The following is a 26425-nucleotide window of genomic DNA, read 5'->3' as shown; positions in this document are numbered from 1 at the left end:
GAAACAAAACATGAAGACAAGATTATATACAAGCTGTGGAAGGTAACAAAAACATTTCGCACTTCCGCTGCATCAAGGAAGAAAATATCGTGTTTCTTTTAGAAGCGAGCTTATATAAAGAAGAGACAGTAGAGTAGGAGTATTTTCAGAATATTTTCAATTAAGACAACCCGAAAAAAGCTTATTTTGAAAATCAAATCACGAGTGAGGGACTTTTTGACATGTTACTATGTTAGCGGTAGAAAATAAAATGCAAAGATAAAAAATGTTAAGACTTCTGACCAGATAATCTTCCTATAGAAGCATAGAGAAGTATTTGTTTCCATATGAAGCAGTGGTTTAGTTGACTTTTAATGGGATATTGGAAAAAATAAATACTGCAAAATGATGGAGAAGCAGCTACATGATACTTATTTTTTAAACTAAGGTAATGCCGAAGTATATGCCAACCACAGAGTTATAAAACATAAAGTATGAGCAAGATAATAAAGCTCGAGGAGAGCGTGGTACAAACAAGATTGATGGAATAGACAAAACTAACACATAATCGACTTTGATTCATGTCAAGACGATCAACTATGGTTGGAAAATTTCTACTTAGAATGCTATTGGAAAGTCAAAAAATACCAGAAGAACATTTATGAACATACACTAATCGTATGACAGAGTGGCACGTGATTTATTTGGTTGGAAATTTGGAAATCTGTTCCTAACACATGCATTTGTGTAATTGAGATATGTATAATTGATGTAAGATACATGTGAAGAACGCGTGTGGAAAAATAGAAGCGTTCCTAATTGAAGTGTGGCTTCATCTTGTATAGAGAAATAGTTAATTTTTCCCAATTGCAGAAAGAACTTGTAACGGATATGCAAGAGTTAGTGGTTAGAATATGCTATTTGTGGATGTCATCACTCTGTGAGACCAATGCTGCAATGCAATAAAAATTAAATACGTGGAGAAAACCATTTTAGAACAAGGGACTTCCAGGAATTAGTGAAACCAAGACATAGTATGTGTATTGTTCTCTCATGAAAAATATAATTGATAATACGAGAATAGGACTGGAAGAAGAATTATAGATAATGAAGATGTAATTCTAGTAATTGGCATAAGGAGAAAACCCGCGATCACGACGTTTTCTACCACAAACTTACTTCGATGGTGATCCAGCCAAGATCCACACTCATTAAAGGTAAGCTTGGACCACTGAATCACCGTGTCCTCTTGCAGGATAATAAGATGTAACCAGCAGAATTTGCAGAGGTAGGACAAATAGGGCAGAAGCCGCAGGAGTACTGTGTGACTATACAGTACTAATATATCTATAAAGAAAATCTACGAAACTCTAGTGAGACCTACTATATTATAGAGAACGAAGTGCAGGACGAACAATAAAAGAGAGGATTCAAAGTTTTTTGATACTAAGATTAAGATGCTGCTGTGGATGCATAGAATGACGTATAGGAACAGAATTAAAGACGATATGTTCGGTACAGGAGAAAAGGGGAGACCAGTATTAGAACAACTGCAGAAAAGGACAGTGAAGTGGATGAGTAATTTAAGACGAAATTCCAGTATTCGCAGCTAACCGAGTTGATGCTATAGACCTGAATGGTAACCAGAGTCTGAGGCCAGTCAAAGATGAAATAGGTTGCAATGAGTTAAGAATGATATGCTACAGTCAGGTGTCACAGAGGCTATGAAATAAGATAGAAGCCGGTGCGGGACAGAGGTTCGAAAAGTTAATCCCATCTGACTGTGGAAAAGCACTGCAAATTTTCTGTGGTACAGAGTACCTCCTTACTGACTTAATTGTTTATATGTATGTTTATGTATGTATGAAATAGAAGATATTCATTCATTACATACATTCATACATTTTAAATGTACCGTTTTTTAAATCCATTTAGAAATATCTGATTTCTTTCCTAATTACTGTTTGGATATTCAAAGGAAATCACGTGAAACATATCATCATGCCCCGTTCTCAAGATGTCTTATTTCATCAAGTAATATACTTTGTGACACATTTTAAGCGATACTCTGATTTTGTTAATCTATGCAGGAAGTTGATTTTGAATCTCCCTGTAATAATATTTTACAAATTTAGGAATCTTAGTGTCTCCTAACAATTCTAACGAGTAATTGATGTCCATAATATGAGATAGATGTATTGTTTACCTTTCAGAAAACAGCAACATTTAGTAATATAGTTTCAATGCAAAAATGTTATAATTAACCAACAGTAGAGAGTACATTAACAATGTCATATAATTTTTAAAGTTATATTATATAATTATTTTTGTACGATGGTTTGACTACAGCGATTTGTTGATTTTTTCGTTAAGATTTTAATTTCTTTGACATCGTGCTTTGATTTTTATGATGGTGTAATGGAAGTAATATGTAGTAGACAGCTTTCAGATTATGTGAAATTTTAACAAATGAGTACGATAGTATGTCAACCAAGGTATAGGATATTAACTGATGTAGGAAGTTGTTCCACAAGATTATATTGCAATAAATTTAATTTTTAATTGCAAAGCGTATACGCTGCTGACGATTTTTATTAAATGCACGTTAGTAAACTGAAAAGTTTACACTCCATATGTAAGGTACGTAGGTGTAGTTAAACTGTACTCTACCTTAACATTTTACACATGCAGTATATATAAATAAAATTGAACGTTTTTACATTCTATACATCTTAAAAATGAAAATTCAAATGACTAGTTTCACATTAAACTATTTTTTCAAAATTACTTTATTATAATAACTAGTTTAAATACAACAACAATCCAAATAATTTCAAATTGAAACTAACTTCTCAACCATTAATACTAAGAACCACTTGAAATATATACGTTACTTTATTAAATATGGTGTGTTAGATGATACAATATTTTATTTCTTAGGTCTTCAATAGCAAGTATTAGTTACGTGTTTATTGAGATTAAAAGTTGAAAAAATATTAAAAATACAACTAAATCCTATTTGAACCACTCGCTTAGTAAAACAATGTGCCTATAGTAAAAATAATATTGTATGTTATTCCTAATACACGTTATTCTTTTTATAATACACTTATTTTATTACTCAGCGAATAGTTTAAAACGAATTTAAGTCTACTAAAGCAAAGCTTGTACAATGAAAAAAAGAGACAATCGTTTGTGGTCTAAAATGGTGGATTCTACAGCATAGTATTATTAATATAAAGAATTGTGCCTTTTTTCTGGTCCTGGGAAAAATCATTTTTTTTTTAATTTTCAGTGTGAGCCTAATAATGATTTTTCCTTGGTTCTCGATTTTCAGCTTCCTCTTTTAATTCATAATATTTTCTTCACATCACACTACTTTTAGACAATATTTAATACGTTGACTATAGTTTTGCTTTGCCACTTTCTGATTTCGTTCAACGGATACCTATTCGCAACGCAATCACCTTAATTGTATATACTATAATTTTCTTCTGTTCAACCATACTTTTGTATTAGTACATTCTTTCTGACATATAATCCTTCCTAATTACTTGGTTTCTCAACCAACCTAATAGTATTCATTATCTTGTCAATTTACTACATTAGAACATAATTATCTTAACTGTACACTTCCTTGCTTATCAATGAAAACAATATAAGCAACTATTATTATTTCAGAATTACCTGTGTATCTTTTTCATTGTTAATGGAAAAGAACGATGTTTGGTTTTAATGTATATTTACCGTTAGATAATATACAGATGTTGTTACTTAGTTTGGTTACGTTGAAGAATTTATTTATTGCTCTGATAAAGTATTTAGACATACACAAGTGATCTCCCAAGGCAATTTATTTCATGTTTATAATATTATATAGAATATGATCTTGCATTTCCAGCAACTAGGAACTGGCCATCGAGTATATACAACAGATTCATGTGAATACCGTTCATGAATCATCAATGTTATTCATGTAAATACCATTTAAGAAGAATCTTACTACAATATTTTAAGACATACATTTTATCAATTCATAATAACCAAAAATGTAAAACGAAACTACTGTATCATCTTAATCTGAGTATGAATTAATTGACATTCCGAGTTAGTGCGTACCTCAGAAAAATGTGTAAGAATAATTTAGTAGTTGGAGTGGCCAACCAACAGGTCAGTAGTATTTTGAGCTCCAAGGAAAGAAGAAAAGTTTTCAAGTTGAAAATTTCATGACGATTGCATTTTGTGAATCCAGAGTTATATCTTATGTAATCAAGGGTCTTTAGAGAAAAACATTCAATTTTCTAACTTCAGCGCCAACTCTTAATACTAATTAATCAGCAGGTACTAGGTTTAAAGGTAAAATTATCGTTTTCCTGAAAGTAATATGCATATCCGCACGAGAGATTTGGAAATGATAAGCTAAATCAACTGCATGCTCCTAACCATTTGTATACCATGTGCCTAATTTCACACATTTTATGTCTCGTACCTTTCAATTAACGAAACAACACAAGCACCTGTCTTTGGTGAAACGAAATAAAAGTATGAAAAATATTCAAAAGATACCCTGGAGCAATTTGCTTTAAAAAGAATTTATATTACCACGAGCAGATATATCACAATCATATGAAAATTGTACTGCAGCATCACTGGAATACACGTATTTGAGCATAGCATTTTTCAACGCTTTTGAAAAGTATCAGACCATTCTTGTGTACCAAAACGGATTAAACCTAAGAACACGAAGTGGAGGGGATGACTTAGAGGCCCACAAATTATTTTTATTACATTTTGTAACTTTTCTAATTGCCTAAAAAATCTTAAAAACGATATTCATCATAAAACGTATTTACTTAGTTTTTAGTGTTTTATGTTTTTCTACTTATAAATAAAGAAAGTGATGTGGGCCTCAGAGGCCACACCTTGTTAGTACTAAGGGACTATTCACCCCATACGCTAACTGTTATATTTCAGTGTTTTGGGTATTTAATTCATTTTCCTTCCAAACAAGGTGTTCCATATAGACCAGAAATATCTTGGCGTACCTGTGAATAAGTACAATTATGAGTGGTCAATGAGATTACAAAAACTTTTAAAACATTAATATTTCTATTAATTTAATGTTTATGATTTATTTACTTTCCTCAAATCTGTTGTCATTCTCTTAAATATTTTCAGGAAGTTGTTCGTGATATTGATCACTTTATTAAAAGAGCTAAAAATTATTACCAACAAATTTTACTGGTAAGTACTTTAGTGAACATTACTCAACGTAATTCAGGCAGTTTAAATAATTTTCAGAATGCACATTGATGTTGTAATAACAGTTATTTGTAATATGCATTTAAGATATATGTGTTTGAGATTTGTGCTAAGGCCTCAAATTGAACTCCTGTATTTTCGGAATTCGTCAACCATATACTAACAGGATGCTAATTAATTATTGTAATAATAAATGTTATTGTATGTGTCTTTGCGTATATGTGTGTTTGTATATTTTTGTCATAATAGTTAAAATATAATATATAGGATTATGGATTAAGGCAAAAAAATCCTATCAAAGCCTGAGAAGGGTTTTCTTTGAATTTCAAGGTTTACTGTCCATAAATTGACATATTATCTTTAAATTATACATCTCTAAGATTTACATTATTAATATTTATGGTTTTGTGTTATTACCATTATATGTTATATATAACTGAGTAAAAATAAGAAAATGCAAATGGGTGAACTAAGTTCCTAACCACCTGATACACTGGTTAATTTGAGGGAGGAGGGTATTTGTTTTTAGCAATTGCTCAGTGGTTCCAGATATAATGTCTTATCTGCTTTCGAATGCTTACAACTGACACCTAGATTTTCTTTTCTGAATTGCCTACAACTACAACTTCTAACTAAAAGCCTCCTTAATACATTTTCGCTATGCGCAGATCGATTCAAGTAGTTATCATTCATCCGAAGAAGATGGATATAAATTTATTACATGTTCAGAAACAGTGATAATATATATTAAAAGTATTGTATATACATATTTCGTGATTGTGTGCTGAACGTCCTTACAGAAATTCGTAATAGTAATGTTAAACGTATTATTATACATCTCTTTCTCACTTCATAGAAGTACCAAACTCAGTTCAGAAGACTTCGAATACGTAGGTCAAAATATTATTTTCTCCTATACAAAGTGGCATGTTGAGTTTCAGCAGTTTCTATTTGATCCGTAATCTATGGTTTTAGAAAGATATTTTCAAACAAAATTAAGTAAATTTTATACGCCAAACATTTTTTGAAAATATTTGTGAATAGCAGAGAATAAAAACTAGAATTGCTTTCTCCTTTTAGGTTCACTTTTTCGAAGTCTCAGTTCTATTGTGAGCCTAACATTTAGTGAGGAAATTTGTACAAATTTTTAAACGAAATAGTTACAAAATTTGAAAACAGTTGACCGAAATATCTCATTCCTGTCACTAATGCTGTTAGTTTCTAAAATTTTATATCACCCCTGTCCTAGGGTTAAGAGACAGCGTTTCAACTGAATTTAAGCTTCTTGTTTCAACGTCACGAAGATCTGGTGATCGAAGTTCTATCTAAAGAAACAACAATAGCTCTAGTCATTTCGGAAGTGACCCATCACGAGTACAAAATAAATGATCATACTTATGTAGTTTAATTAAAATTCGAGGTAAGACACATATTTCACAGGAAAGAAATTTCTCACCTTCTTCAAATAAAATCTCGTAAAAAGAGAAATGGTTGCGTCATGTAAAGGTTTATAATAATATCCTAGCATCACAAAAACGAAGGTACAGACGGAACGTAAAGAGAGACAAACGCACAATAAGGGGCAAAAGTAGCGTAGCAAACTTGCAGGCCTTCCATGCAAGGAAAGAAATTATTATTATTATTATTATTATTATTATTATTATTATTATTATTATTATTATTATTATTATTATTATTATTATTATTATTAAAACTCGTTTCCTCTTCAGAATCTCTTACTCTACCTAAGAGCATGCCTCCATAAGGGCTCATGTGTGCACTTCTTGTCAATGAGCACTCCCAAATGCCAAAAGAGATAGAAATATCCGACACAAAGGAACAAAAATTTACTTATCATAAATTCTACGTCAAAGTTCGAAGTACTTGTTTTTTATTGGTACTTTGTCTTTCTTTTTTCTGGGAACAAACGATTTTACGGCTTAAAAATTACAGTATATACTATTACCTATTTGCAAGTAGGTTTATTAACATTGCAGCTTGTGGTAATAAAGAAATTATCATTATAACACGTACTGTAAATGTAAAATTTAATTTCTTCATCCATCGCAAGTCTTAGCATTCCCCCGAATATCGATATCAAAAATCTGGAATGTTCGTGCATCGATGTCAAAATATTAGCGATATCGAATGTTGATACATGTGAATATCGATATTGACGATATCAATATATCGACACACCGCTTTGGCCCAGATCCGAAAAATAATGTTAGAAAATACTGCAATCAACATTCAAAATGTAGTACGATCCATTTCTGTATCGAAGATTGAGGGATAAGGAGGTGAACCCGAAGAAAAAATTTAAGCCAAAAAATGATAAAATAAAAGCAATTATACATTCCCTTTAAGAGAGAACTATTTCTTTAATATAACTTTTATTTCTGTTTCTGACTGTCATCACAAATCAAAGCCAATACACATACTTTACATAGTAAAGCAATTTACTCTATAATATTTGAGAACTAAGTAAACTGGAAAACGAAATTCCTGTGATATTAAAGTTGAATATTCTACAAAATAATCATAATTCATCCCCTTATTTCAATCTGTACTCTTGCCACAGACTGGGAGCTACAAGACGAATAGAACTGGACTAAGTGACTCAGACTAAAAGACTTGTGCATGAGAGACTGAGAGTAAAAGACTTCTGCATTTTGCTGTGATTGTCACTTTTTAAAATATAAGGTCCCTGTTCCGTACTAATTCTGGCTACCGGCCTTTGAGGGTAATCTGTACCCGAAAGGAAAAATTGTCTACTCTCAAATATCGTCAGTTTGTTTAAAGATATTTCACATTCCGTGTTGTTATCTCTTCGTTACGAAAACATTTCTGCTTGGTTCTATTCATGTTGAATTACTGAAATTATGCACTTCGCATTAAACATTACGACAGCCATGTTGCGTGACTAAACCACTCAATACACATGTTTCCATACAATAATCGTGCTTCTATCCTCCTTTTGGTCCCTCTTATACTAAAATCAACAGAAACATGAGCATCCTTCCTATTTCAAAATATACTATTGTGTATTTTTATACTATTATATATATTTTAATTCTATACAATACAATAATAGTACTATAGTAGTATATGTATGCGTTAGTGTAGTATTATCTATTATGTATAAGTATAAACAAAGCGGATGAATAATCATGAGACGTAACAAGATTTATAAGTTGATGTAGAGAGAAACTTAAACAGATCTCAATGAAATATTAAAACCAATAGATGTATATTAAATGTACAGAAGAGAGACTTGAGAGAGAGACGAAAAGATGCAAAAATTGAAAACCAAAAAGGTACACAATTTAAAATATTCGGTTTAATTACAGCAAGAAAAGAATATAAAATTATAAAATTTCCATCCATAAATCGAACAGCAACACACAAATAAAGTTTTTTTCTTCAGTTTTTTTCAAAACTATTGAAATAGATAAAGTATGATTGAAAAATTTATTGTCATTTTAAAAATGAATACCAAAATGTTTGGTCAAGTAAAAGTTTAATTTTTCAGTGAAAGTGTAGATTTCCGAGACACGTGTAGGAACATGCCTAAAGGTTAACATATGCTTTATTTCTCCGCGGTTAGGTTGAAAATTCGGTAGACTTTATTAAACATTCTGATTCAAAATACATTATAATAAAAAAAGGATGTAGCGTAGGCCATTCCTTCTATTACATACTTCTAGTACAAACTGATTATACAAGATAGAAAGAAGAAATGAATGATTGTTATGTTAGAGGAAAAAATAGCATTTTCTTATTTCCTTGACGTAAACTGTGTGCTTGTGTTTGTGAGTGTGTGTCTGTGTGAGAGAGAGAGAGAGTAGAAATGTGAAATGTATTGTAAGAAAACGCATAGAAAGATGAATAGAGAGAAAGAAACGGAGATGAATACAAATATGAAAACTACTTGTCTTCGTGTATGATGAAGAGCACACACACTGTTTAATCGGATTATCCTTGTAACTTCTCCAACCGCGGATGAATCACTGTTCGTAACGATTTTCTCGAAAAAATGATACTACCGGAGGGATATTCGAACCGAGATTTTACGTTTAGAAGTCTGGCACGATACAAACACACCAACGCTTCCTCTACACAAAACATGTTAACCAAATGGTAGAGTGGTTCTTTCTAATAACAATAACATGAAAAGTGAATACTACAGATCAGTGATTTATTTGTGGATTTTGTAGAAGGGGGGAATTTTTATAAAGGATTGCTACTAAAACGTGAAGTTGAATTATTGTACTTTATAACAGATTATATAGCCTATGAAAGGGGTATTTTCCCTGGGAAGGGGGCGCGGTGGCTCAGTGGTAGAGCGTTCACCTCTGTTGCTTGGGGTCCCGGGTTCGATCCCAGCCTCTGCCAAGTGAACTTTGTGGTGGACAAACGCCGTGCTCGTGGGTTTTCTCGGGGTTCTCCCGTTTCCTCCCACTTTCTTCATTCCACCATTTCACTCATCTCTCATCATCACCGTCTCCTTTAGCCTAACCGGCATAACCGTGGGACGTAAAACTTAAAGATTTCATTTCATTTTTTTTCCCTGGGAAGACTGAACTAAGAGACAAGGAAGTCAAAACTTAGAAGGGGGGAAATTCCCAGGCTTCCCTGGCTACATATAAATCCCTGCTACAGATGAATTACGTGTTTCGAATTGACCTAGTAGACCTGATAGTTATGATTTGCCCTCCCCAATCAACATTCGTAAATCATCTCTATATAGCTATAAGTGTTTCTATACGTCCATAGTTTTTCGGATTGCACGTTTAGAAGTTAATCTTTGATTTATCACGATCACTTTGTAAAAATATCCATTTGACTTGAACGGGAGTTGAATCTAAAGTTTGAACCTATGCTACTCGTAAGTCCAGTACGTTACCTCTAGCCATCCTGCCAGCTAAAGCTAAAACACACATATTACTAAGTTCAGTTCTGCTTTCTGCAACGAACAGTCTTCTTCCTGCAATGGTATTACACAAACGTCCACCCTAAAATTCATTTATTCGACGACTTGGAGACAAATTAGTGCGGAAGAAAAAAACGATATTAAATACAATCCAGGGAACATTATAGAAATAATATTATAGAAATACTAAGGAGTATTTTGGCTTATATTACTACTACTACTACTACTACTAATAATAATAATAATAATAATAATAATAATAATAATAACAATAATAATAATAGTTATAATAATAATAAATGTTTTTCACTGAGTTGTCACGTTTAACAAATGCAAATATCAATATGCTAGCGGTAAGACGTGCACATATTTTATACGGAGACAATGTAGAGCACATTCTTTCGAGATTACGCTTTTGTCTAATTTTGTTCTTCGTTTCCAGAAAATCCACGCACCTGGTGTTTATCCATGTGCCATGTGCCATGAGAATAGATCTAATGTATCAATAAAATTCAGGAGAAGTACTACAGATGTTATTGGCGAATAACCGATACAATAATATTTACTTACGTCTACGTGCGCGTCTACCAGGGTTTCAATCCGTGAGGAACTATAGAACCGAGTGGTTCTTAGGACACTTTATCCAAAATTATATGTCCCGTCGTTGGAAGCTTAGTTGTTCGTTTTAGTCTCTAGTAATAATAATTATTGATAGTGTTTACTATCAGCAATAAACGTAGTGTTCTCGTATTGTATTTATTCTTTTCTTTACTCTAAAACTAGTTGAAACTCCTGCACTTCGCACGGGTGAGATAAAATGTTTATGTAAACAAAATAAAGAGCAAAAGAAAAACTATTATTTTACTTATGGATTTGAGACTCTTATCGGTCATTTGGATTATTTTACATGTGTTTGTATGCCCCTCCCTGTTGAATCCCGGCCTGCATACTGTGGTAGCTGAATTTGAAAGTAATCGATAATGGAAATGTCACTGTTCATCTCAGCGACCGCGGAAATAATTGATTTGATATTAATGTCAGTAATCTGGATTATTTTACATGTTTCGGAGTCCCCCGGTGACTCCCAGCCTGTAGCCGAATGGGTTAAATGTCGGAGGTTCTCCATTGTTCTCAGAGATCACAAAAGCTACGAATTTGGCACTAATATCTTTCATTTTCTACTACTCTTACATTTCCCGGTAAAAACCCACTCCCTTAGACCCCTGGTTCGAATTTTGAGAATACTCTCAGTCTTGGCATTCGAGATGGACCATGGCACCAATGACCAAAATTTGCTAACTCTTAGTCTTGCCGTCTGGTTTTTTAGCCTACCAAAATCCGACAGACAGACATAGAAAGATACACAAACAAACTTTTTATTTTATATATATTAGAATTAGAATACGTCCAAACAAATGCCATCCTATTAATTCACATTTTGTCAAAGATCAAAGTTCCTGCTAATATCCAGCCAGAGTGCAAGAAGAACATTTGTACAAACTTTCAAGATTCTGTTCCTAATATGTCTAGTTATCTATCGAGAGGGTACAATAGCGTTAATGATAATGATTGCATACTGTTATCATCAACACATAAGTTTTAATTTGGTTTGGTAAAAATGAAAGTTCGTGTATCGTTCAAGTATAATGTAGGCCTGTCATGTATAATACATAGAATTAGAACTAAACATCGGAGCCATAATGTTTATTAAATTTTATGCATTTGTTCATAATACTTGTGACAAATGATTATATAACTGACAGAAACATATGATGTTTAATAATACATATCAGTCAGTCGTGTATCGTTTTCAGGGACAGTTAACATCTTATCTTTACCAGTGTTTGATATAAGAAATGTGAATATAAAATAATCGTGAGAAATTGTAAAAAAGGAAAAAAACTTACGTATTACGGTTATAAAAAAATAATTTCAGAATAAATTTCTGTTGTACACTCCTCATCTTCGATACTACAGGCAGTCAAATAAATACATCTCATGGATATTTTTTTAATTGACATTCTTCTTTTTTCATTAGTGAATGGATTCAACAACATTAAATAGACAATTACTTATAACGGAATTATAGATTTTAATGAGTACTATACTATAATACATTCTTCGTATTTACTTTAGAATTTTTATAATTATATTGAAATATTTCATAACATTCCTTTACGTAGAACGCTCTTTTGATGTTATGTTATATATATATATATATATATTAATTGCTGTCATACGGTAATGGTTAAATGGAACGTAACCATACCAAAAGGAAAACTGATTTTCTGTTCTCCATTATTGTAAGCACAAAAATTAGTGGCAATATAGATTTCAAAAATATGACTTATATTTATTGAAAACGAAGACGAATGTCATGAACTTAGAGTTAAAAGATTATCAAAAAATAATTCGAAAATGTTTTAATTTATGGGTGGTTCGGATGGTAAGTAAATTAGTTAAAATTAGTTTGTTACGTAATCAATTAAAATGATACCATATTTAACCATATCATTTAGTATTCAGACAGTGTAGGAAGACTCACAGACGACCTATCACCATTGCCCATCCGTGCCCTAGAGAGCGCTTATAAAACTGTTATAAGTGCATCACAAGGAAACGAGGCAGCAAAGGAAGCCGTTAAAACTTTTGCTTTGATTTTAAGGATACTTCAAAATGTTTATGCGGTAAGTTTGATATACTATGCAACTTTGTTTTATTGTTATGTCATTTTTATAATGAAATTTTAATTAAGAAATGTAGCTTTCGTAAAGAAAAAGTGTCAAGATATATAGTATTGTGCTCTTAAATTCTCAATTAAATTACTGATTTTTATTATATGTAGTTTGATGCTTTTGCTATAACGTATAATAATATTATTTATAATTTCACACTTCTAATTTTCGTTAAATCACAAATTAGGCTGTTTCGTAGTTTACAAAAGAATTAATTTAACTGTGTAACAAGTTACTTAGTACATAACAAAACACACTTCTGAACCAAGCAACACTCAAAATTTAACTTCTTTAAAATGCTATTGATATTTGATTGTTTTTTCGAGAATTGTTTTTGTTACTTATGTAAGTTAATTAATAGTTCCAAGATGTATAGTTATATTCCTTGTTTGAATGACTGATTATTTTGTATTCTACATTTCGAATGACATTTCGGAACTAATATTTTTAAAGGTATTAGCTATTAGAAATAAAAAAAAACGAAAAATGCTTAAACAAGAAATGTAATGTCACTGAATATCAGCTTATTTCCCTTGGAAGTTAACCCGTTGTCGGATTTTCATTTTACCTTTAGGTACTTGCTGTTTATAAAAACAAGCATGCTACGCACTTAGTTAATCACTGTCGCACATTCAGTCTCCACTGGAATTTCTTAAGCTATTTAACCATTTTTGATATCTAAATCTCATGGATGTTTGACAATGCAGTAGTAGGTATTCAGGTGTTACAAATACGCATTACTGATATTTTCGTTGCTCAAATTCACGAGAAATGCAAAGATTGAAACTAGTTAAACTTGCAGAAACTTTGCAACTTGGTATCATCCGTATATACGATTATAGTTTATAAATAATTATATTTTTGTTTAACTGTAAACACTGATACAGTCAATATATCCTAGTAATTTCGAAGGTAGATTGACATCAAAGAAGACGAACGAGTCAGGAATCTGAGCTTTAGATACTAATGTCGTTGAACACGAGAGTATAAAGCAATCAAAATGGATAAACTTCAAGTAATTCTTCTGCAGACTAAACGAATGTGAACAACTTGAAGGCAGTATTTGTAAAGAAAGGTACTTATAGTACAACGTATTAGTTTCTCATGATTAGGCTTATTGTCAGTGGTAACACAACTTCAAAAGACTTTCAACAGTCTCAAATGTTACTAAAATTGAAATATGTTAGTAACATTATGTACTTTCAACGAACTAATAATCCAAATACATTTCACTCAAGGGAAGAAGCATAAAACACTTTCCGATTCCAGAAAAGTATTATGTTGAAATAAATTTGATTGATTTCTAGTGGAACGATAATTTTAAAGCCATTTTCTACATGAGAACACTGTGACAAGTAAAACTGCGACTTGAATACATTCAAAACATCGTTAAAGTTCATTATGACTGGGACAGTTTTAAAATTCTAAAAGTCAGTTATTTCACGTAGCACGTTTATAACACGTAGTATATTTCTTGATATTAGTAATGTTTATTGCTAATATCAAAGGTAATGTTAAGCACTTCTATTCAACTTACTAATTAGATACATGTTTTATATTGACAAGTAATATCGTTGTTTTAGTAATAATCACACAATATCAAGTTAATATTACTATTTGCATATAAAACTATCAACTATTGAACTTAGACCATAAGCAAGAATTTACAGTTGATCTATCCTAATTTATCTGACATATAATAGCATTTGATATATTTTCTTAAATTTGGAAATCAAGATCTTATACGTAGTAGGTTAATTAATGACCTCTTTTAATACCTCTATTTGTTAAATAAGTACCAGGAAGTCCCATAAATTACCCGCCAAACAAGAAGTGGAAATGGTGATCGCAAGAGAACAGAGTGGGAGGTGACTTTACTCTGTAAAATACAAATCCTCGTACTCTATAGTAAATGCTCAGCTTTCCAAGAAGTTTAAATACCTGTAGCTAATATTAGACTTGCACTCAAAAACCTTGTTCATTCTATCAGCCAAATATTAATCATCGGTAAATGTTTTAATATTAACAAGATGTCTATCGCACACAACGAATGGTATTTAAAATGTTCTAAGTCTAGCTTGTATGCAGAATGTGTTAAGAGTTCAGGAAACCCAATTTACGGAATTATCCATTCCTGTAAGGATATCTATCACATATAGTATCAAACTGCTGCACCAACAGAAGCTTTTTGATTGACTAAATGTGATCTATTTTGTGATAGAATTTGCTACATTTGATACAGTTGCTCACTGTACAGTTCAGCGTTTACAGTACAGCAATGAGAAAAGAATTCCGGGGTAACAGATGTTAATAATTTCACCATACCTTAGCACTACTTTGTGCTCAATCCGATGTCGGTTTGTCTTGGTGTGGGTTAAACCATTGAAAATTCACCTGAACTTCGATAAAACCTATTTCACACGTGATGAAACAATTGGTTTAATTAAACGCTGATTCATGGACTTGCTCCAGGGCTTTCTGTTCACTGCAATTAATCGTTAATAATAATGAAGAATGCGATCATGTGGGACAATTATACATTATCTTTACAGCTTTCCGACATTAACAAATGTCTTTGATATAGTTTATTTTGATATAATTATCTCCGACCTCAACATAACGGTATAAGTGTTATGAATTTCCTCGATAGTTTGAAATGCAACCTTCATGTTGATGGCGTCAGATCTTCATACACGTTATTTTTGTAACATGTAGTAGTCATTTACTTTTAATGTTCTGAAGCCCACCTTTCCACTGTCGTAACACGGTACATGGTCTCCTTTCGCCGAGTAGCAGTTTCGTGCTTCTTCAAAAGCTGTAAATTTCAGCTGTATATCACGAGCTCCCTAATGAGTGTTTTCACCGTTCCGTATTTCAGTTTACACAATGTGGGGCGTAAGACGGCAAACAATTGACATATACCAATAAAATAGTTTATTTACATTATTTGGTTGGTTGCTACGTCTCTCTTAAGAACAAATGTTTCAAAAGATGTTATAATAATCATTTCTACATTTTTTTACAAATTTCCTTTATTATTGAGACACTTTTAATATTGTTCAATACATAATTTACTTAAGTGAGTTATTTTCTAAAACTAAATTAAAATTTCTGTTCTATATATAATATTGACATTTACGAATTGGAAAGAAAATATAAATATTGTACTTTTCTTGGATTCTTTTTCTTTCCGACATAAATATATTAAGAGTGGAAATAATATTCTCTTAATTATAAATTTATTCGTCTTTTTGGGTAGCATGGTGGTACTTTACGCGTTAATATCACGTAACTACTTTTATTAACATAGTTGTTTGAGGTTATATGTTTGTTATATCCTGGATATGGCGCAAGTAAATAAATGAGAGTAACAATGAGAGCTACTCAAACATAATTCTTTAAGAGCAAATACAATTCTGTACGCAGTAATTTTCATTCTAAAAAATTAGTTAAACTGAAAGTGTCAAATCCAATAAACGACTATGCTTAATGTATAATAATTATTATTTTGAGTCGAAATACTGTGAATCAAGAAGATACATATTTATATTGTTTAACAGTTTACAACTGAACAACAGAAATAGCAATGATTTTATTGTAATCTTACTTCAGGAATGCAAAAGCATTACATTATAGTGTAGGAACAATTCACATACGGCCTTAGATAACACAGAACAAAGTACTGTATGTTAATATGATCATGATTTGAGCAAATTTTATTGTCATTTTGGGAAGTTGTTTTCATTGGAATTCATTATATTTTGTCGTTATCAGGCAAACAATGCTGAAGCAGCATCCATAGAATGAATTATCTATGACATACATTTTTAAACTTTCTTGAACGATTTGTTTAACACGCAACCAAAAACTAATATTAGTGCAGAAAGTGAAATACACACAGAATAACCATATATTCCAGTGCCTAATCGAATAGAAGTACACATTACTATGGAAAATTTAAAGAATATCGAAACTTCCGGACGTAGATGGAATACTAGCTGAGTTCATTCTAGCCGGAGGGAAAATTCTGGAACAAGATTCATGAACTCATTCTTCTTACCTGGCACAAATAGGAATTGCCAGAAGACTGTAAAGAAAAAAATCATTGTACCAATTCAAAAGAAAGGCGACAAAACCAATTGAAATAATTATCGACAACTTTCCTTCTGTTAATATCTTATAAATTACTGCAAACATTTTATTAGTAGGATTGACCACATACGCAGATGAAATTGTTACAGAATATTAGTGCCGATTTACACAAGATCGATCGAATGTCGACCAGATACTTATCAGTCGTCAAATACTCGGAATACAGTGGGAAAACTTTATCCAGGTACATTAATTATGTAAGCCTTACTACTCAGTTAACAAAGAAATATTGTATATCATCCTTACAGAATTCGGAATACGGTAAAAGATGGTTACATTAATTAACATATGTTTAAATGAATCCCGAAGTAATGCCCGAGTTGGAAAATTCTTGTCCACGATTGTTCGGGTGGAGAATGGCCTGAAGCAAAGAGATGTGTTGTCAATATTATTATTATGCAACTTTGTCCTGGAATAGAGAAAATAAAAAATAGCAACCAGGATCTAGAGCTGAATGGTATTCACCAGGGTAAGGCTTGTGCAGATGAAGTGAATTTAATAGGTAATTATAGAAGAACAAAAAAAATTCAGAGGTCATATTAAATACTTGGAAAGATTTGTGATTTAGACATATATGCAGAGAAAACTAAATACATGGAAGTCCGTCCAGATGGTATTACTACAAGTTATGAGTGTATTAAAATACCAAACAAATAGAAATAGAAATGTAAGGGAAAAACTCTCTCTACTTGGTTAAGGATATGAACCAATTGAAAGTTTTTTGAACGTGGCATTAAATTTCCAAGTTATATTGTCCATAGAGTTGGTTAGTTATTTTTTTTAAATGTGAACAACCTGGTGTGATCGGTTGCAACTTCACAAGATTTTATAAATATTTTGGACGAGTTCTTTTGTTTCGCTTAGATAAAATACCCTACATTCAGGGATATTCAGGGATGTTTAAAATTTTGTTATATACTGCGATGGATAGAAAATGATTATGAGTTTTGAATGACACATTAATTTTGTTATATGCTATTTTATACTTGTTGTACAATATTGAGTATGTTATTATTTGTTAACCTAAGAACATATACTTGAATTTTAATTTTAGGGCACGCAATGAATCAATTTATATTTAGTTATGAAAATTATATATATACTAATTTACAGCTTGGTGGTGGTTTGTTGTATGAGACATTACAAGAGGTGTCGAGACGCTTAAATGAAGAAAAACTAAAGGAAGTCGTAAGTATTCAACTACCTTTGTAATTCCTTAGCAATGTTTATATGCTCTCTTAAAGATTACATAGAATGATTTTGATGTTGTAAAAAAAGAATATGATTTGTTATTACCTTACTTAAGCGAAATAAGTAATAAAATTTTTAGGAGAAGAATGGTCTTCTATGTATGTAAATATCTGGTATTTTGTTTTCTAACACAGGTTTCCAATACTGTATTGCCATGCAAATTGAATTGATTAACTTTACTTATATAATATAAAAGTAATAACCTCTTACTTGTATATAAGTAATAACAAGTGATAACCTCCGATCTTCTTCGATTCAAACGACAATGATTGGTACCTTCCAGAGTTAGTTTCTCAAAGAAACAAAACTGCGTTTGCAAAAGTCTATGGATTTTAGCTGCTACATAACAGAGGAAATGTGTTATAGGTTTGAGAAATTCAATAAATACTTGGAGAAGAGCACGTGTTTGCCTCTCCCATGAATGCGTAACTATTTGTCTTATAATAAAACATGCACAGAACAATCGACTTGAAGAAGAAGAACTGCCTACTATTGGTGATAGATTACATAGGGTTTCAAACGAAAACCGCCTGAAAGTTGTTTCGTTTCGATAGGTGAATTTAACAATTATTCACTCGCTGATTCCGAAAATGAATTCCATTTTTTATGTCAATGCAAATTGACTTTCAAAATTCAACCTAATATCACATAATCAGTATGTATATTTTATACATATGAACAAATATAAGAAGGAACTATACATATGTCTCTACGGAAATGTACAACTGAATTAATGTAAATTCATTGACATACAAAAGTATTTTTATTCTAGGTAGATTTCCAGATATCAGGTAAATATGTAAGACAAACAGTTACATTTCAGTTGCCTTTCATTCGCTTTTTTCTGTACGTTTTAGAACGTTTCTGACGCTTTTCTTCCGTTGTTTGTCTTTTTATGCTCCAGCTATAATTCGCTGTCATGATTACACTCCACCTACGTTTTTATATATTCTCCACATCTTTTATATCCCATTAAATTATCCCATGTTGCTTTTCAATTACTTGTCCAGATGTCAGTGCAATGCTGAACATTCACACTCTAAGTTCACTCGTTGCCCTATTGTCCCACTCGAATGGCAAATTCGTATCCAGATATTGTCCTTGTAAAATGCCCAAAGTCTTGAAACCACCACACACTTCTCACCCATGTTCTCGATATTTAATTTTCTTTATAATTAATTTAATCGTTTCTTTCATTGAAGGCAATAGATACAGGTGTTTACGTCTTTTCGTTGTGTGAAAGGACGCATTTTAAACTGTTATGTTCGAATCAACAGTTTCCAGCTAGTGAAAAATAGAGAAAAACCTGACATTATTAAACAAATCCAACACATCATAACACTAGGCAAGAGATTTTGGTATGAAGGAGGGTGAAAATTGTCATTCTCTTTCTACACCGAGCAAATGTTGCAGAGGCCAGAATGTTGCTTTTGTGAAGCCTAGAGCTAAGAACGTCTGCTGACTCCTTCGACAGATTTAAGTCCAGAACTAAATTGTTGAGATTCTTTTGTTTAAGACTATAGGCGGAGAATAACCATTATGCGGTTCTAAGTTGTAGCTTCGCGAAATATAATCATTAACACACTGTAGCAGTGATGAAGGTTTCGAGATAGGAATGTCTGGACTATGATCCACAAGCCCTATAACTGATTAAATATTTGAGTAAACTACCTTCTTATTTCTAGCATTGAAGCCAACAGTTTCACAACTGCAGAAGTAAAAAATGTCAGTATGACTTATTGGTCCCTACAAACCATAGGAATTCTAAACGGCATAGAGCACTGCTTTCCTTAATATAATTTTTCAAAGATTCAACCAAAAACGTCACATTTTGCGCGGAATCTATGGTTTTGGTTGAACACCAAATTTTATATGAATAGACCCTAACAGCACAGGATGTGCTAGGCATTTGCCATTTAGATGTCCCAGCTACGCTTTAGGTACCCGACACTTGGCACATAAGATATCTATGTGCTAAGTATGTACTGCAGCTACCTACGCTTTTAGGTACTTGTTACACCTAAATGATATTTGCAATTATGCACTACACATATGACACATTTATATACCTGGCTCAGTTTCGCACTGTAACAGTCGTTTCTTTTTATGTCGTCACTTGAGATATAAATATGTCATGTTCTAGGTGCGTCATTTCGGAACATATTGTTTCAGATATTCTAACAGCACAAGATGCGCTAGGCTTTCGCCATTTAGGTGTTCTAAATTAATCTCCCGCATTTGATGCATTTGTTGCTTCTTTTTCTAAGCGATTGTGTACTAGAAGCAACAAACGCAACAAATTTATTAAATGACAACTGTCGTCGATCATTTGAAAGTGAATATGGAATAACCATTAAATGAAGTAAGTAGACGCTCGTCACTTTTTATAAAATTACATGGCGAGTAGATTTTATCTGTTCTCAACTGTTATCGTCGAATATATGCGGTTAAAAGAGCACTCGGATTAGCCAAATTCAAAACACCTCAACACTTTATCCCTCCAAAAGCGACATTGTTTTCATCGCCTTCTTGGCCAAGTCGGTAGAGTACGCGGCTAGTAATCCAAAGGTTGGTGGTTCGGGCCCGCCATGAGCACTTGTTTTTTTTTTTTTACTTTTTAAAGTGTGTTCTGGACTCACCTTAATGTAAACACATTACGCATATACGCGATTTAACATATTTTGGTAATGCAATTTTGTGGTTTATTGACGCTTACGGCATGGGAAACATACCTAGAACATACTATTCATGTTCCCCAGGCACATGTCAGGCATGTTTACTTAGGGGCGGTCATAGACTGTGTCTATCACTTGCTACCCATGTGATTTTTCTCTCAGAGGTACATAAGGGACATACTACACACATATCCATTAACTTGAGGGAACATGATAGGCATATGCCTGCTATGTGATTGTGCTGTTAGGTTAAGGACAATATTCATTTTAAACAAATTCCGAAGAATATTGTCATTCTCTCATAGGAACAAATTAACCGAAATTATAAAAAAAAACACATTCGAGCTATATGTACAAACACGACGTGACATTTTTTCTTGTGTATGGCACAGTAACATAGGATCACAGAAGAAGCATATGCATCTAAAATCCTACGCAAGTTGATTTGTTCATACATAAATTGAAAAAAAATATCGATATATGACCTACAAAAGATTATTTACCAATGATTGTCTGGGACATTTTTGTGCATGTTATGCAATTTAATTTATACATAAAAATAAATGTCAATTATATAGACTTAATTTATAACAAATTTTCTTTCCTCATAACTACATCAGGTGCATAATTGCTTAGACACACTGCTACTATCTAGGGAGCGCTTGATTAATTACAGAAACAGAAACTGTTAGGCAACAGAGAAACAGAAACTGTTAGGCTCGAGCATCATCAATGAATTGATGGTAATTGTAGGGCGATAGGAGAAAACCAATGCCAGATTCTTAATGAGTGAACTCAAAAACATGTAAACTATGTGAAAATTTCAAAATAACAATACCCATGCGGACCAGTGTAATTAATCATCAGGAAGAGCAGGTTGTCGTTACAACTTATATACCAATAAAATGCATTAAGTAAAGATGCATACCAAATTCGCATGACTTATTCCTAAAATGATATGGAATATTGCACCCTTTGAAAACCCTTATCATATTGTTTTGATTGAACTGTTATGTATGACTTATTTTCCACTGAATTGAGGAGTTCGATGCTATAATGGCATTTGTCTGGAACATGGAGGAATATGGTGTTGAAATTTAACTAGTGTTATTTTCTTACATAAAACAATGTAATATGCAGCATTTTAGTCCGATATTGAATTAAAATGTTACCAGGAACCTAAACAGGCATAGCGAAAGCCACACATGTGTTTGATGCTAAAAGGGAGTAAAATCGCTTAAGCACTTATTACAACAAACTCTTCAATTTTAAAATCACTTTTAAATATAAATGTAAATTTTGCGTAAAGAACATAGCATATCACATAGGAAAAGCGCAACAACACAACAGCGTACAAGTGCCAATTAGATGAATGTCATTAAGAATTTTTTTGTAACAATGGAAGAAGCATTGTTGTACCTACGTACTTACTATTAACTTACTTAGGGTGTTTTGAGGGATCAGCTTCTGAAAGGTTCATAAAAGAAAAATATGATGCTTCCTATGCCAATGAAATAAAAACGGTAGTTTCCTGTACAACCGTAAATAGTGTAAGCGCTTTTATGCTTGAAAATATTCTCCTTAATACTAAATATATTATTTCAGCGAGTACTTTGTCTGTCTATACGTTTCATATCGTCTGTTTTTTACAGTAAATGACCTTTGGAAGGCCTCGAAGTAGGAGCGGATTATAATGTTCATAGTATTTCGGAAATAACGTATCTTGTGAGGAAAACTCAGATTTATTGCAATGTTCCATACCAGGCATAGATGAATGCAGCATGGAATTCTTAATTGTCAACGCCATGTTGTTTTTTAAAAAGAAATTTAATCATCATCTGTATGTAACATGTACCCATACAAATAACAACAAATTATATCCAAATGCTTATCAAACAATTTGGTTAAATGGCATCTAGCGACATCTGTAAATTAAAGATTGATCGAAAAGTTTTTTCATTAAATATAAAACCTTGAACTTAACAATCATAATATATACTATTATAACATTTATTATTAAGAGAAACGAAATTTTTTTTTCTTTTAGGCATATTTATTCTGGAAAGGTAACATATTATTAAGGAATATGTCATTATATTAAAACATCCAAATGCTTTTTTTCAGGAGAGTAGCTATGATGCACAATTGAATGCTTTGAATTTTGCATATGGTGCAGAAACAGTAGAACAGTTGATAAGCCTTGCTCTTACTGGCAACTATAAAAGTGTAAGTAGTGAAATTAGGTTATGTTGTAAGATAATGTAGAGTATTCATTAATAACTATCCTTTTTAATACTATTTGATATATGAAGACCTTGTAGAATGTGTCATTAAGCTTTCAGGATGTATTTCAAAATTACAATTTACATCGCGAGATAATTAGAATTAATACCATTTTCTTATACAAAAGAAATCTTAATTGAGTTATTACTTAGCTGGATAAATGTATTATAATACAACAATCTCAATAAAAAAAACGGTAAATGCAAATGGAACAACAAATGATACAATAAGTTCATTGTGAAAATGTTTTGCTTCAAAGATATTTAAACTGACTAATGTAGACAAATAAGAATTTAAAAGGCATAAATTTTAGATTATTATAAAAATACATTTCTCAGAAATTACCTTCCAGTTCTTTAGGTAGCGTACAGTTATTGCACTTGGTTCTAGTATGTATTGTTATAATGAATGATGAAAATTTAGTTACTGTGTGACTAGTATAATGATTATCTAAAACTTTCAGAACTTTTCTCTTTTAGTATGGACGAGAATCGGTAATGAGAATGTTATTAATAAATCAGTAAAAATCAATTTCAAGTTCGGAATGTAATCCAACTTATTAAGTAACAGTGCATTGCTGTTTGAAATTATTTTGTAAATAGCTTATTATTTGTAATATATTGGTTTCAAAGTGATGTTTTTGATTCAAGGTTTTCTAGGAAATAATCATTTTAATCTTATATTATCAACTTCAGAGATATGGGTTTAGTGTTGAAGGAAAAATAAATCTTACATCTGTTGAAAAAATATATATTAAATTCACATTATTTAATTTCTCAGACAACAGGTGATGTTGTAGTACATATTTGACAAATGATAATAATGATTTCATATTGTGCCCTACCAAATGCGGTATGGTATACCTCTGAAGTGAATAATCTCAAATCTCAAAGTTTATATCGGAGACAAGTGCTGGAAATAATAAATCGTATATATATACCTGAGACATATAGGAAAGTTAAAACTTTTCTTCTAGAAAAATAACTCAAAGCTAAATATTCAAGTGAGGAACACTCTATACCTTTTACATACCGTAAAATTAAGTTGTTTTTCAACTGAAGAATAGTAACCATTCTAAATTCAAACTAACAACGAAATGGTATTTCGTTGTATCATTTTCTTGTAATAAACTTGTAATTTTTAGGGGCGATACTTGATTTTTATATGCAGTAGCCTTCTATTCCGATAGAAGAAGAAGATGATGTAAATATTTTTCTAATATATGTAATGGAATGTTTTTGGTATCTATAACAACGAATTACTTGCTGATTCTTGTTGTAAAGACGTAAGATATACTGTTATAAGTCGCTTCACGTTAAATATTTAAAATATTTGGAATAAACGACATATTACGTGAAAAGTAAGTGAATTATTTGATTTATTCATAGTGGCTCTATAATATTTTAAGGATCAGGAAGAAAATGTTGCTATATATATTAATGGTGCCGAAACACCGAAACACCAGGAATTGTGATAAAGATTAGAAGGATAGTATAACTATTTCACCATTGAACTTAACGGAAATTATTGTATACTGCGAAGAAGTGGAACTAAAATAAATAGACATATTAAGTTGAGTGCTCCAGAAAGCGAAGTCAATGAAGATACCGAAGCTGGAAGGAATATATCTGGAAATATAGTGGAACTTATGAAACAGCATTCAACCAGTTTCAACATCAATTGTATAATAAGTTCGATGAGTTCCACCAACGTATCGACAACACATTGGATCAGTTTCATCATCAATTGGATAATAAGTTTGATCAGTTTCAACAGCAAAATGCTATCATTTTTGATCAGCTGCTACAACATTTGAATCAGCAAATCAGCGTAAAATTTGAACAGAATGAACGTAAGGTAGAAGAAATATTGAGTAGGTTCACGTAAGTACTGGATACGGTGGAAATCATTGAAATTCTTGTCAATTAACATAATAACCAAAGCAAGGAGTTACATTAAGATTTGTCAGTTCCCGAAGAAGTTTCATCACAAGTCAACATGAATGCGTTATGTGAACCTGCACCTTCTATAGAAACTGCAGAGAATATAGATCCTAAATTTTCATCGACGAAGAAATATGACATTATTGATTTAATGTACAAATGGAATTAGCTGAAGATTCGCAAAAGCGAACTCCGGTATTGGTTGGGTCATTTATCCTGACTTCTCTCTTCATTCGAATATATTTAATTGCTTTACCGATGTTGTGTGTAACGAAGATTTTGGTATGTATCAATGTGCGAAAAGTTATCATCATTTTCGTCTCGTGAACGATATTGACTGCTTGTATTTACGACTTGTATTGACTGCTTGTATTGACTGCTTGTAAGTTCAACATGATATTAATCCTGAAGATGAAGTAATGGTAATAGAATCATTTAGTGACATGCACAATACTTTGGTTCATGTATCATGAAGAAAATTGATTCCAGTATTCGTGAAATTCAGAAAGAACACGTGTGTTCCCACCAAAGTTTGTAGTGATTGGCAGATTGAAAAAATGAAATGAAATGAAATCTTTGAGTTTTACGTCCCACGGTTATGCCGGTGAGGCTAAAGGAGACGGTGATGATGAATAATGAGTGAAATGGTGGAATGAAGAAAGTGGGAGGAAACGGGAGAACCCCGAGAAAACCCACGCACATGGTGTTTGTCCACCACAAAGTTCACTTGGTGGGGGCTGGGATCGAACCCGGGACCCCAAGCACCAGAGGTGAACGCTCTACCACTGAGCCACCGCGGCCCCGATTGGCAGATTGAGTTGAATCTTTTAAATTGTTCATTCAACAAAAAGACCAAAATGATGTTAGTAGACAATCCGATGATGCTTGTACACAACGTGATGCAGTAAGTTGCTTTTAATCATCCAGGCGTGACATTGCAAAATTTTGAAAATCCATCAATGGTGCAATACAGTACTATCCTGAACCAAACAAACATTTATCGAAACCAACTCTGATACATTCATGTGAGATTAAAGTGCGATCCTAATGTGCAAGGTGATGTTAAATACACGTGTACCGATAATGTAACCGAACCTAATTACAGTAGAAACAGAAACTGTGGTAGGACAGATTACAGTGAATATTGTAGAAATAATATGTACAGACACTACATCTCGCCATCAGTAAATGAATGAGAACTGAACCTAATTT

The 26425-nt window shown here is 32.2% G+C and overlaps 1 protein-coding gene across 1 annotated transcript in view; it reads left to right on the top strand.

Annotated features, from left to right (window-relative positions):
* The window catches only part of LOC145661490 (uncharacterized), a 112861-nt gene that overhangs the window by 53518 nt on the left and 32918 nt on the right, over window positions 1–26425 (top strand). The window contains exons 7-10 of the mRNA XM_081726806.1: window positions 5158–5223; window positions 12694–12861; window positions 18175–18249; window positions 23112–23213. Coding sequence (XP_081582932.1) covers window positions 5158–5223; window positions 12694–12861; window positions 18175–18249; window positions 23112–23213 — 411 coding nt within the window. The remainder of the gene's footprint in view (window positions 1–5157; window positions 5224–12693; window positions 12862–18174; window positions 18250–23111; window positions 23214–26425) is intronic.

The sequence above is a fragment of the Thermobia domestica genome, chromosome 10, assembly GCF_964235325.1.
Source record: "Thermobia domestica chromosome 10, izTheDome1.hap1.1, whole genome shotgun sequence".
NCBI classification, from domain to species: domain Eukaryota; kingdom Metazoa; phylum Arthropoda; class Insecta; order Zygentoma; family Lepismatidae; genus Thermobia; species Thermobia domestica.
This window is presented reverse-complemented; position numbering and strand designations above follow the sequence as displayed.